This window comes from Gracilinanus agilis, chromosome 2 (assembly GCF_016433145.1).
Source record: "Gracilinanus agilis isolate LMUSP501 chromosome 2, AgileGrace, whole genome shotgun sequence".
Classification (NCBI taxonomy): Eukaryota; Metazoa; Chordata; class Mammalia; order Didelphimorphia; family Didelphidae; genus Gracilinanus; species Gracilinanus agilis.
In genome coordinates, this window is record NC_058131.1 from 347,126,914 (window position 1) to 347,140,310 (window position 13,397).

At 36.5% G+C, this 13,397-nt stretch overlaps 2 protein-coding genes across 4 annotated transcripts in view; one reads left to right on the forward strand and one right to left on the reverse strand.

Moving 5' to 3' along the window:
* The window catches only part of RBM39 (RNA binding motif protein 39), a 29,332-nt gene extending 19,689 nt beyond the window's left edge, over positions 1–9,643 (forward strand). For 2 of the 3 annotated variants that reach the window (XM_044664355.1, XM_044664356.1), the window contains exons 11-17: positions 925–1,129; positions 2,188–2,265; positions 4,441–4,473; positions 6,401–6,482; positions 6,930–7,035; positions 8,459–8,537; positions 8,621–9,643. In XM_044664355.1, the coding sequence (XP_044520290.1) occupies positions 925–1,129; positions 2,188–2,265; positions 4,441–4,473; positions 6,401–6,482; positions 6,930–7,035; positions 8,459–8,537; positions 8,621–8,721 (684 nt within the window). In that variant the 3' untranslated portion in view covers positions 8,722–9,643. Of the gene's footprint in view, positions 1–924; positions 1,130–2,187; positions 2,266–4,440; positions 4,474–4,649; positions 4,760–6,400; positions 6,483–6,929; positions 7,036–8,458; positions 8,538–8,620 lie in introns of those variants that run through there. The other variant, XM_044664357.1, reaches the window with a different exon arrangement.
* A 2,853-nt stretch (positions 9,644–12,496) lies between these two features.
* ROMO1 (reactive oxygen species modulator 1) lies at positions 12,497–13,379 on the reverse strand. Its single transcript, XM_044661580.1, has 3 exons — positions 13,303–13,379; positions 12,968–13,098; positions 12,497–12,685 (listed from the first exon to the last, which is right to left on the reverse strand). The coding sequence occupies exons 2-3, from the start codon at positions 13,096–13,098 to the stop codon at positions 12,577–12,579; spliced, it is 240 nt and encodes a 79-aa protein (XP_044517515.1). The 5' UTR covers positions 13,303–13,379; the 3' UTR covers positions 12,497–12,576.
* Positions 13,380–13,397: the final 18 nt, after the last annotated feature.

Genomic DNA, 13,397 nt, shown 5'->3' on the forward strand with positions numbered 1-13,397 from the left:
TGCACCCCACCCCACCTCTACCCACATGCACTTCTTCCAAACTTACCTGTTTTTATTGATGGTTTCACTGTATTCCCAGTCTCCTGGATTTCTAACCTCAGAGTCATCATAGCACTTTTCTTTTCCCCTAGTCCCTTAACACAGTATCTAATAAGTTGCCAAGTTCAGTTGATTCTATCTCTATAGCATTTCACAGCTTTCCCTTTCTTTCCACTCCCATAGCCGCTGCCACTCTAGTCAGGTCCTCATCACCTCTCTTGGAACTATCATAATAGCCTCCTAATTTTTCCAACCAGCCTTTTAAGCCTGATTTCATATTACTCTGCTTCATGATCTGTATGTTCCAGCCTCAGTACAGTACCTCGCAAATAGTAAGCATTTAATATATACTTGTTAGATTGAATTTGAATACGTGGAAAGCCACCTTTTTATTTTAAAAGAAATATCAGATTACGGGGGAAATTTACCAAAGATTCATTGTTAGGATTTCCTTTAATGAGTTGGCTTAATAAAGTAAAAGATAATTGTTAAATATTTGATTGGCATAGATCTCCCTCCCCCCTCCAAGCATGCCTATGAGATAAAGTGGGGCACAGTAGGTTTATTATATGAGGCCCTGATCCTGTGCCTCCACTTGAGAAGAGGCTGTCAACTGTGGTGGAGAATTCTGGATTGGGCTATATCCCTCTGCAGAGTTTTCTTTCTCTTTTTCCAAAAGGATGTGGTGCTCATAATCTTCTTGGAGTTCAAAGAGTGTACAAATTTGGGATCAGAGATCATTTTAAAATATATTCCCTAAAGGCAAATACATCATAAATTTAAATGCTTTTCAAAAAAAGTTAGTTTCTACGTTTATATGTATATGCTTTGAACATCCTACTTAAATGTACAGATTAATTTACAAAAAAACTTTTAATTCTATAGTTTTCAGATTCAGAGTGTGCCAAAAAGGCATTAGAACAACTGAATGGATTTGAATTAGCAGGAAGGCCTATGAAAGTTGGTCATGTTACTGAACGTACTGATGCTTCCAGTGCCAGTTCATTTTTGGATAGTGATGAGCTGGAACGGACTGGAATTGACTTGGGAACAACTGGTCGTCTCCAATTAATGGCAAGACTTGCAGAAGGTAAGTTTCTTGTAAGAATCTAAAAGATTTTAGAAGTTTTTTAAATTTATCATCAAATTTAATGTCCATTCCTTCCAGTCCTTCTTGACTGGGGTATCACCTATTAATGAGGAAGTATTTGTTGGAATTTGCCAAGTTCTGGCACTGTTGTAGGAAACTAAAGCATATAAAAACGGACTCTTTATCACAGATTATTGACCCTATCCCATGGTAGAGGAAAATGGCATCGATTGTTTTAAATAATTATCATGTATATAATCATTCTAAGTGAGCTAGATCATGAATTGGTCATTAAGTTGTCTTCGGTTCTTGAATTTTTTTTTTTGCGAGATATCAATAATGTTTATTTTGTAAAAGTGTGAATATCCATGTGAAGCAAAGAGAAAACCTAATCTTAGCTGCTCGATCTGTTGTAAGACCATAATTATAGTGTTTTTGAGGAAAAGGGGGTGTTTTGGGAGGTAAAAAAGTGAAAGAAGGATAAGGAAATGCCCAAACAGATGTTGCTTGACTTAGATCACAGTTATTAGTTAAATCTAGTGACAATATAATGGTGAGAACCGGCTGAGGCTAACTGGGTCAGCTCAATGATTTGTAGGTATGTTTCATTCTTCTGGGGTCAGTGAAGCACTTCCTCCAGGGTTGCCATTGTGTCAGAGGCATTGCTTCCCCATTCTATTCAATGGTAATTGAATTCCTCTTCCTTCTGTATATGAGTTAAAACACTCCTGCACTCTTCCCCCTCCCATTGAATTCTTAATGGAACATCTTAGTGATAAAGTCTATCTTAACTTGTCTTTGCTACTGTATAAAAAAACACCTTGGGCTTTGTATTGAGAAATAGTTGCTCTAGTAGAAAAAGGACCTTCTAATTTTGTAATACAGATGGACTCTAAACTCTTTATCTTTTGATAGTATTTAACCTTAAAGTCACTTAAAAGCTTTTTTACTCATAAGAAAATAACAGTTACACTGTTTCCTCATAAGGGAATATCAGCTACACTTCTTTTTTTCTTAAGACAATGTTAATATTAAAATGTTACCTGCTTCTTTTATAGGTACAGGTTTACAGATTCCTCCAGCAGCACAACAAGCTCTGCAAATGAGTGGATCTTTAGCATTTGGAGCTGTAGCAGGTAGGAATTAAATCTCATCTTGTTTTTTAGTTCTTGAGTTTCCGCTAATTCAGTTGCATCATTATTTGTCTAGATATTTTTGGTTGAATGTTTTCAAATGGTTAGCTTTCACTTATTTTCCTGCTGATTTGTCTTTCTTTATGCTTTAACTACCTCTCTGAGCCCTAATAGGAAGTGCCATTATTATTAACATAAGGAAGTAGAATGGACTTTAAAATAAACTTATATTTTGTTGTAATTAATGCAGGCTTTTTTTTAATAGTGGACTTAACTAAAGTTTTTCATGGGTGGAGTCTATATTCGTCTTTATCTCTCATTTTTAATAGTAGTTAGTCAGGGATAGGGCCTAGTACCAAAAAGGCAGGAGTTCTTATAGTTGATATCCATTAATCAATTCTACCTACATTTAGTTCTACCCTGAAAATTTAAATCAACCCCCACATTCACCAAGCTGTCATGCAATACACCATCATATTTAAAGTTAGAAAGTGAACATGTAGGATAGCTAGTCTGATTCCCATACCTCTCCCTCCCCATTTTACAATTGAAGAAACTTGAGGCCAAGTCATTAAGTAATTTTGCCAAATTTGAACCCAGGTCTTTCAAATATTCATATTCTTTTCTACTGTTCCATACAAGTTCTTCATACCTGAAACACTTGTGTTGATTTAAACTGATTCATCACTTTAGCTTGAAACCCTTTGTTTGTTGTTTTAAGGTGTTTTGTTTTTTCTATTAAAAATGTCTTAAATGTGTAGTATTTTTACTAAGGAGTAACACTATAAGTATTGTTTACATATATTAAGGCTAGAGTTCAACTAACCATCTTGAAGCTTGGGTAAAATCACAAATAAGAATTCTTCACCAGTCACATAATATGGATGGGATGTGATCTGTACTAGTGAGGGGCGGGAGAGTATCACCAAATCCTTTGAGGGCATGGCCCTGTAAAGCCAGATGCTATATTTTTCTATTCTATTTGAAAATATTTTCAGTATACAATAGTTGCTTAGTGAGCTAAAAGATAAAATATACCTACTTCCAAGATTCTTGACTTTCTTTTCTGAAGAATATTTTTCTTGCTAGAGAAAAGGGCAGCAAACTATTTATTTATATAGAAGTGATCAATTCAAGTTAGGCAAGTGACTTTTTAAAGAATAACTTTTATTGTGACTGGTTTTTAGTGTCTGATGTTTTAGTCTTTTTTACCAAGCCCATACCTGTTTCATAAAACATGTGTAGTCTTTGGGCTACTTACACAGGCCTGCCTCTTATGAATTCCCTCCACCTTCCTGTGGAATGAGTAGTTTGGGGACAACAGTTTACTATCCAGTAGAAAACTACAAAGTAGATTGAGAAAATTCTTACTCTCATTCGACAACATTCAGATGTCTACTTTTTGTGGCACTTTCTAGATGCTGAGCAAAGTACCTAGTCATAATCTCTGCTTTCTACTAATTTATGATTACTCAGGATACAGCAACCACCTCTTTAGTGACTGTCACCACCTGGGCTAAGAATACCTGTAAGTGCCATGGCAAGCATATTTAGGGATAGGCTGGGTAAAGGTAAAAAAAAGAAAGGTCCCTCAGAGTCTCCATAGTAACCATTTAATGTTACCACTTGTAGACATTGTGTTTGAAAGGCACCAGTATTATTTTTTAATATACCAGGATCTATATTTTAAAGTTTTGGGGGGGGAAATGTTGGAGATGGAGTAGTAATCAATTATTCTGTGTACCATTATTTAGCTTTTCTCAGCTTGTCTAGTTTTTATTTTTATTCTTTTGGTACCCTTCCCCATGTCATCTGTAACTCTCCCTACCCACCCCCCAAAATTAGGAATTCCATGTTATTGAAGTGTATATGTGGGTGTGGGTTTGTGTGGGTGTTTAAAAGAATATTAAGAATCAGGAAAAAGATTGTGTAAGAGGCTTGTAATAGTGTAGTTACCCTAAACCATTAATTGAAATGGTGTTACCCACCTGGATATATAAAGACCTCCATATTTAATTTGGAATAGATAAAAAGAGGTTTTGCTATCAGCTCCTCTTTAAAGGATTTTAATATGTCTTGCTTTTGAATATCTGTTAATATTTTCTTCAATTCATCCTATAACTTTTTGAGGTTCTCACTATTCTGCATTGAGCCAAAATCTTTTTCTTTCTTTTGTAGATTTACAAACTAGACTTTCCCAACAGAGTGAGGGTAAGTTTTCAACTTTTTCAATCTCTATTTGCCTTATAAAATAGCTTGGCATAATTTTACTGTTATAAATAATTTGTAAAATAAAATATCATCTTGACTGGCAACCTGGGTACCATGGCTTTGGGTGAATGAATGGTCCTTTTTTGATGGTGGTCCTTCTACCCTCTCTCCTACAGGAACCTTTTTCCAAGTGTCTAAAGGCCTGGTGGGTGAAAGGCCCTTTGACTTCAGGATAGGCTCTGCTCTGACTCCAGTGAGCCTCCAAGTAGTGTACAGCTGAGATGAGGTATACCTCATCTTTGAGGCTAAACATAGTGAATTGCATAGGAATTCCTGGGTCTAACAGAAGATGCACCCCAGTCAGCTTTTTCTTCAATCTTCTTTTTGCCAATATTGTGAAGTTCAGTTATTCTCCTGAATTTTATTGTGATATCAATAAAATCAAGACTGGGTTTTTCATTCATTTCTTTTGACAGAAGCCATAATTTTTGTGATTCTGTGTTTTCAAGACATGTAAAGAAAAATCGTTGACTACTATTCATTCCATCCTATAAATTAAAAATAATTCTTTGTTCAGGATTCTTTATGCCCGAATATGTAATGGGCACTATTATGGTATGTTGTGGGCCAGTGATCTTACGATCCAGTCCATGATCTTATTGAATTAATGATTATAATAGTATACTGTGTTGAGAGAAATAAAGATCTGATATAGAATGACATACAAGAAAAGCAGTATATGAATTGGGGAAAGGATTCATCATCAATTGGTAAAAATAAGGAGGTCTTCTTATGCTGGGCTGTTAAGAATAGATAGAATTTCAGGAGCCAGAGGCATTTTGTTCCAGGTCTAAGGGAAAATGAGCTGAGAAATGGAACCTGGAAATCCAAATAAATCGTTTGGGATGAATTGTCTAATCTGGTGGAACTTTAAATAGTTGGAATAAAGGGTTGTATGTGAGAGCAGAGAGTCATAATAACATGGTATCTGTGAATTTGGTTTTCTTTTTATATTTACATAAATTTATATGTATATGTGTACATATACATATATATAACTTTCATTTTAATTTCCTTTGGACTTTTATGTGTTTTTAATTGTGTACATTTAAAAACATGTGATACCTAAATTTCAAAAAGGATTTCATGACACATAAAAATTAAAAACTCCTGATCTAAAGGTTCCATTGTGTAATAGATCTTTTTGGTGGTGTTCAAGACCAAATCAGAGTTGGTACTTTATTTAGTCAATAGTACAAAAAATCAAAAGGTTTTGAGCAGAAAAGTGGTTAAAAGCATTTTCTTTAATCTGCTTAGCACTATGAAGCCATCCAAATAGGTGGTGGGGGAGGTATAAATTAACTGGGGGAGAAAAGAAATAAAATTAGACTGCCTTTGTTGGTTTTAGGCAGGTGGTTATGAGGAACCTGTATAGAATTAATAGCCGTACAAATAGGAGATGAGTTTGTAGAAATAGATGATGTCTATGTATTTCTTTTATAGTAAAGCTCATTTTTTAATTGAGCAAATTACTTGTTTAGGTTTAGTTTAGGAGCATTCTCTAACTTAGCCATCATTTTTTACCTTGATGACCCCACACATAGTTAAGCCTTTTAGTGGTGGATCTTGCATTTAGGGAATGCTTTCCAATTGAGTTCTCCATATTTTCTTTTAATTTTTCTAGGTTGTTTATCTAGAAATTTTTTTTTTGACATTTCTGAAAATTTGAATCAAGTTTTGTTGTTGAAAGTAATATATGCTGGGCAAAAACTACAGATGTCTTTCATAAATTGAATTGCTTTCTCCCCCTCCCCCCCAATTAAATATTGTAACTGGTTTAAGTGATTGATTAAAGTATGGTTGTATAATTGGTACTAGCTTACTGAATTTTTAAGGAAAGTTTTCTTGTCTTCTTTTTTCTCCATAGTTACAGCTCTAGCTGCAGCTGCTTCTGTTCAGCCTCTTGCAACACAGTGTTTCCAGCTTTCCAATATGTTTAACCCTCAAACGTAAGCAATGAATTTTTGTAAAATACATGTAAATCTAGCCTTTACTTTTGTGTAATTTGTTGGTCCTTGTTTATAATGTTTAAGAATCACATCTTTTACCAAATTTCAAAGCATGAAAAAGTATGTTCTACGAAAAAGATTTGTCATAAACCCTTAGCACAAAACCAAAGATTTGAATTTTAAAAGTGCTTTTTTTTTCCCCCTTTCCCTATGGTTAGTCTTTATATTACAAAATTACTTTTATTTCCTTTTGACTATAGTTAGGAAAAAAATTAGGAAGAGTATGGATTTGGGGTTTTTAACTGGTTACTATTAAATGCTTTCAATATAGTAGGTAAAGGGAAGAGGGATTTGTTGAGAAGAAATTGATTTATCCTAGGGAGAGAGAGGTACCTCTTTACAGTCCTTATTTTCATATAAATTATAATTTTGACCTGTCTTTTACAGGGAAGATGAACTTGGCTGGGATACAGAAATAAAGGATGATGTGATTGAAGAATGTAACAAACATGGAGGAGTCATTCATATTTATGTTGACAAAAATTCAGCTCAGGTATGTTCTATTCTGAATGTTGTAAACAATGGCAATAACTTTATTTGCATTCTAGGTAAATAATTAGTAGTCTAAAAGACATTTCTTTTTTTATTTTTTATAAAAAAATTTTTTAAACTTTTACCTTCCATCTTGGAGTTAATACTGTGTATTCGCTCCAAGGCAGAAGAGTGGTAAGGGCTAGGCAATGGGGCTTAAGTGACTTGCCCAGGGTCATACAGCTAGGAAGTGTCTAAGGCCACATTTGAACCTAGGACCTATAATCTCTAGATCTGGCTCTCAATCCACAGAGCCACCCAGCTGCCCCCCCCAAAAGACATTTTCTTTTTTTTTTTTAAACCCTTAACTTCTATGTATTGATTCCTTGGTAGAAGTGGTAGGTAAGGGTGGGCAATGGGGGTGAAGTGACTTGCCCACGGTCACACAGCAGCTGAGAAGTGTCTGAGGCCAGATTTGAACCTAGGACCTCCTGTCTCTAGGCCTGACTCTCAATCCACTGAGCTATCCAGCTGCCCCTGCAAAAGACATTTTCAATGGCTGACCCCTACCTACTTCCATGTATTCTCTCATCATCTCTGCCTACTTCCTTGAAGTCCCAGCTAAAAGGAAGGTCTTTCTGAGTCTCTTTCATATTAGTGGTTTCTCTTCACTAATTACTTCAATTTATCCTATAATATGACATAGATTGCATAGGTTTTTTTTGCATGTTATCTCCTCTATTCAATTGTAAGCTTTAGAGAGCAAAGCCTCTTTTTGCATTTTTCTCTCTCAGCAGATTTTTCTAGCACCTAGCTTGATAAATGATTTGACAGACATTCTTGTTGGTGATTGTTAGGATTCATGAGTTCTCCTAAATGTGTTCTCTCTCAAATGAGGTCCTCTTTATATAGATAACAGAGTTCACAAAGTGCTTTCTTTTCTACTGAAATAATCTGACACTCAATTAGATTTTGAACTTTAAAGCAATGACAAATGAAGTAATAGGATATGATTATGTTGCAAACATAACCTTTGGAAATTACATACAAATTGATAGATTGACTTATCAGTTATAAAGAGCAATAGTGAAAAAGCAAAAAGTTACCTGCTGTGATGGGATTGGACCCTAGTCATCTTGCACACAGTATTAAGTGCTTTTAATAAGGCTTTTTTTTTTTAAATGGAAAAAACAGTGCTTGACTTACATTTCTTTGGTGACAAGTTTTCCCTTCCTTTAAATAGTTGACTTGAAGCATTCTCTACCCTAACAAAGTATAAGAATTTAAATGAAAAGTTACTTCCTCATGTTTATGATTTATTCTTAATAAAATGAGTAAAAAGTAAAAAGCAAATATGTGCAGGACACAATTGGTTTCAGACTTGACATAATAAACTTATAGAGGGCCTGCATTCAATAATAATTATTGACTCTTTTCGGTTTCAGGGCAATGTGTATGTTAAGTGCCCCTCAATTGCTGCAGCCATTGCAGCAGTAAATGCATTGCATGGAAGATGGTTTGCTGGTAAGTATGGCCAAAAGTCTTCTAATTTGTTAATATTAAAATGTTGAAAGGAAACAATACTAAAGATTTCTTTTCTTCAACAGGTAAAATGATTACAGCTGCATATGTACCTCTTCCAACTTATCACAACCTCTTCCCTGATTCCATGACAGCAACACAACTACTGGTTCCCGTTAGACGATGAAGGAGGATTTAGTCCCTTATGTACATAGCTTTTTTTTTTTTTTTTTTTTTTTAAAGAGGATTCAAACCTGAGTTATCTTTTATTTAGGTAAAACAAAAGGAAAGGGTCTACTGTCATTTGTATGTGATTCCTGTTACCTTGCCAGAAGGAGAGAAAGATATGATAGCAGGAATGCAGTGTGCTCATTCTCCCTAACTAGCAATTTCCACCTTATACAAAGCTGTTTTCTTGTTCTGCCTTGTAAATGTACATTTAGAACATTGACTAAGGTGATCTGTAGGAATTGAGAAATAGCTTAGATAAATGTACTTTTCTGTAAAAGGCAGACAAGGATGTAATGATGTTTTTAATGTTTCAGAAGCCTAACTTTTTATGCAGCAGTTACATTTTACATTTCACTAAATGAATTTTGACACTTGGCTAATGGTTTAACAGAAATATGGTTTCTGGAATACGTATTTAGTGTTCTGTATATGGGAAATTCAAAGACAACTAAATGAGTCCTGGCTTTAGTCAGTAATTCACCTTGCATTATGATAAACAATTGGCAAGAAAGGGAGATTCAAAGATTCAATTTCTTGATGGTAACTTTTCAATTAATGTATCTGTAAAAGTTTCTTTGTAAATACTGTGTGTTCTGGTGTGTCTAAGGTTCCAAACAAAATGATCCCTGCATTTCCTCAAATGTACAGATAAGTGTGGTAAGCAACACAGTCTGAGCAGGAAACAGGAAATGCAGAAATAGGTTTTGTCTGGTTGCATATAATCTTTGCTCTTTTTAAGCTCTGTGAGCTCTGAAATATATTTTTGGGTTACTTCAGTGTGTTTGACAAGACAGCTTGATATTTCTATCAAACAAATGACTTTCATATTGCAACAATCTTTGTAAGAACCACTCAAAATAAAATTCTCTTTAAAAGGCTGTGAGCAATTTTATTTGTATTTTCTAATTGTCAAAAACAGATACAGTATGGTATCTATGAAGTTTCTTTTATCAAATCATTGTGGTACAGTTGGGGGGAAACTACATCTGGAACCAGAGAACCTGGGTTCAAATCCTAGTTAAGCCACTTTCCATTTGGAGATTAGTTTCCATATCTGTAAAATAAGGGGCACTAAATTTAGAAGACCCTCTGGATTCACTTTCATTTCTGAATTCCATGATCCTTTGTGACCAAATTGGTGAACAATGGAAATCTGAGTTCTACAAAAGACCGTTATTAAATATTTGCTTATCTAGCCCTTTTTTAAAAAAGTATTTTACTTTCCCAATTGCATATAATAATTTCCAACATATTTTTTGAGATTTTAAGATTCAAATATTCCTTCCCTCTCCCCTCCTGGAGAATGGTAAGCAATTTTATCTGTAGCCTACCTTTAAAGGCAATTTTTCCTATCTAGATTGATTTTTCTCTGTGCAAACTTTGGAAAAAAATCTTCCATGCTTCCTGATCAAGACTTATCGTTAGTGTCTTAATTTGATATCTTGTGATCGAAGTACTAGTATCACAGGAGTTATGTGCTAGAGACCCTTTATAACAGGTGAAAAACCTGCAGTTACGGCGTTGTTTATATTTTGAGGCTTTATAAACCCTTTCCACTCTTCTATAAATCTTAATCCACTTATTAACCTACAGTCACCGAGCTAATCAGATAGGATGCAGAACAGCACTGTTTGGTGGCTTTCATTCCATAAATGTAAACTGATTCAGAATTATATATATATTACATATATATGTGATTAATGAGGGACAACTGTATATTCATTTTTTCCCTGATGATCTAATTGGACATTTTAACTCACATAATTATGCAACGGAATGGAATTTACCCAGATCTCACTGGAGTCCAAGACTTGCCCTTGTCCACAGTCTCAATATACCTATTTAACTTGGCAGTTCTAACACCTATTTGTGGTGGCTATCTGACCAGGTAAACTTTCATTCTACCTGTTATTCTCAGATCAGAAAAGGTTTCCTGTTATATCTAAGAACTTTATAAAAAATGCTGTTCTTAACACAAAACATGGATACCAAAGGCAGTTGTGAGAGTAAAGTAAAAATTGTCAAAGTTGTAGGTAAACAAGCATAATGCACACTGCTTTGGTGAGTTGGGAATTATTTCATGTAGATATCCTCTTCAGGGTTATGTTTTGTTTGTTGATTAACAAATAAAAAAATCCTTAGATTTTTATTACATTACCATGAGAAACATTTGGTTTTGACTAGGAATTTTGGTTGAAGCAGAGCAGGACTAAAGTAATTTTTAAAGGAAGTAGCAATGTTTATTATGGTGCATTTATTAATAACAAGCAGTTTGGATTTAGGTTATACATGTCAACAGCCTTTTTCTCAAGGGAGCTGATGAACATAAACTAATGGCTTGTATAAGTTTTTTTAAGAACCCTGCATTTCATTTATGAGACTACAATAGTACCTATCAGCAAAACTTGGCCCAAATATAAGTAATTAAGAGAAAGGAGGGGCTGCTTCCAGAGTTCAAAAAGTTCACAGGAGAGCAGATTTACATGTTAGCTTCATGACAATATCTCCTTTTGGAGGATTTAAAAGTCTCAAGCAGGACTCTCATGAATCTGTCATAAATCTCTAAAAAAATGCTTGTAAAGCAGCTATCTCCACTTGTCCAGCCATCTCACTTTTAGTATTTTTCAGTCTATACAACTTTCTCTAAAAACTTTTTCTCTTTGGACTAATAATTTCTGATACTCATTCTTAAGATCTTTAAATTATCCTTGACTTGCCCACCACTTCCAGTTACCAAAAATGGGGCTCCTTTTTAAATATGTTCATCTTAGAACTGCTAAATTAAAGATGTTTACAGCATTTGAAATGAAGCAAAAAAAATAGTCAAGCAGGTTCAGATATTTCAGTCTCTTGATGAAAAAATGCTGTTAAATTACATGCAAACTTACTCATTCAGAAACCTGATCTAGTGTTTAATATTTTACATTTTAAAAATTATGATTTGTTCCAATTTGTATCTGATCTTTCACTTTCAATGCCACACTGGACTAATGTTTTCCTTTGCTCTAGACATTCTATAGATCACTATTAACTTTCTATAGTTTTGTCACTTATCCTTAGTTCATTTCCAAATTTTTAGCAAACTGCAGAGTTTTTATTTTGCACATCACCAAAATAAAATATTAAAGCTTCCATATACACAACAGAACCCCCCAAAAAATCTCCCTACAGGTGGCTATCATATTTGATCTTGACATTTCTTTTTCTCATCCAAAAGATACTTTTTTGTGCAGAGATCAAAACGACTACAAACAGGTGTGGACTTGCTGATCTGCATTCTCCATAAGCTAGTGGACCTTTTGGAAAATAGGTCGGAGGTGCCCTAGAATGCATCAACCAATGACTACAAATTAATTTAAATTTAGAGTTAAGATTCTATCTTCTATCCCTCTTTTTGTCTGTACTCAGACCCGCGAAATTATAAGATTCACATGTGAAAAATCAATGAACCGAGGCCAGGCAAATCAAATTATTTGCCACAGAAAACAGTTAAGTAAGCAGAAGGTTTTCTAATAACAAAGCCATTGTTTCACTATATCACAAATCTTTTCCTATCTAGTATAAGCCTTCCCTTTAAAACTTGAACTGGGAGGGCAGGGCGGGGAATAGTGCCGGGTCTTGAATTGCACCATCCTACAAGCAGGGCAGCAGTCATGGCTTCATAGCACAAGAGACAAAGCCAAACAAGGCCCTCTCCTCAAACATTAGTCGGTCCCGAAAGCCCAAAAGCATTGACATTGCACGTACTCAAAGGCTTTATTATATTACACAAGGATGTGCGGGGGTGGAGGGAGAGATGGGGGTGCCGCGGTTAGCAGCGAATGCCCATTCCGATGGCCATAAATGTTCCGAAGGTACCCCCGCTCTGCATCATGGTTTTGCCAATTCCGCCCATCAGCTCCCGGCCCCGCATCCCGATCCTGGAGGATGAAGCTTTAATGGAGATATGTGGAGACAGGCTCCAGGACATGAGGCCCGTCACCATCCCCCCACTCCCGGCCCAGGTGCCTCCTCCCTAGGGAATTCAATTCGCCCCTTAACGCCAGGCTGCGGCCACTCCAGGCCCAGCCACCTCCCTCCCGGCGCCGACCGGCTGCCGGCCTCTTTCCTCCCGCCACTCCCCTAACTCTCGTTGCCCCCAGCGTAGGTGCGTGCCGAGGGTCGAAGATCGAGCCCGGGCCGATCTCGAAGGTTGCTCTCACCTGAGGCACGAGAAGGTACCGAACAGCGCCCCAGCCGCCATGCCCACGGCGCAGCCCATCACGAAGCCCATCTTCACCCGGTCGAAGCAGCTGGGCTGGGACTGACCATAGGGACCCACGGCCACTGGCATCTGTGCGAGAAGAGACGGGCAGGGATCCAGACTTGAGGCGCTGTGGCCTTCGGCAGAACCGGGAATAGAATCGCCGTCCGTACATCCCCAAGAAAGTGAGACCTCGGCCGGGGAATCCGCCGCGAGCAAGGGCGCCAGGCCCACACCTAATCTCCCTCCCCAGCCCCTAGCGGCACCCCAAGCCCTGTCCGAAAACCTACTCACCTCGTTTTCGGCCTCAGTTGCTCCACTTTACGTTTCGGGAGGCGGGAGGTAAAGTCGTTTCCGGGACAGTGAAGAATAACTTCCGGGAGGTACGA

Excerpts from the sequence above, each read along its gene's own strand:
- ROMO1 (XM_044661580.1), bottom strand. The coding sequence starts at position 13,098 with ATGCCAGTGGCCGTGGGTCCCTATGGTCAGTCCCAGCCCAGCTGCTTC. Across the intron at positions 12,686-12,967 it reads GGTACCTTCTCGTGCCTCAG|GATCGGGATGCGGGGCCGGG; the intron begins GTGAGAGCAACC and ends TTCATCCTCCAG.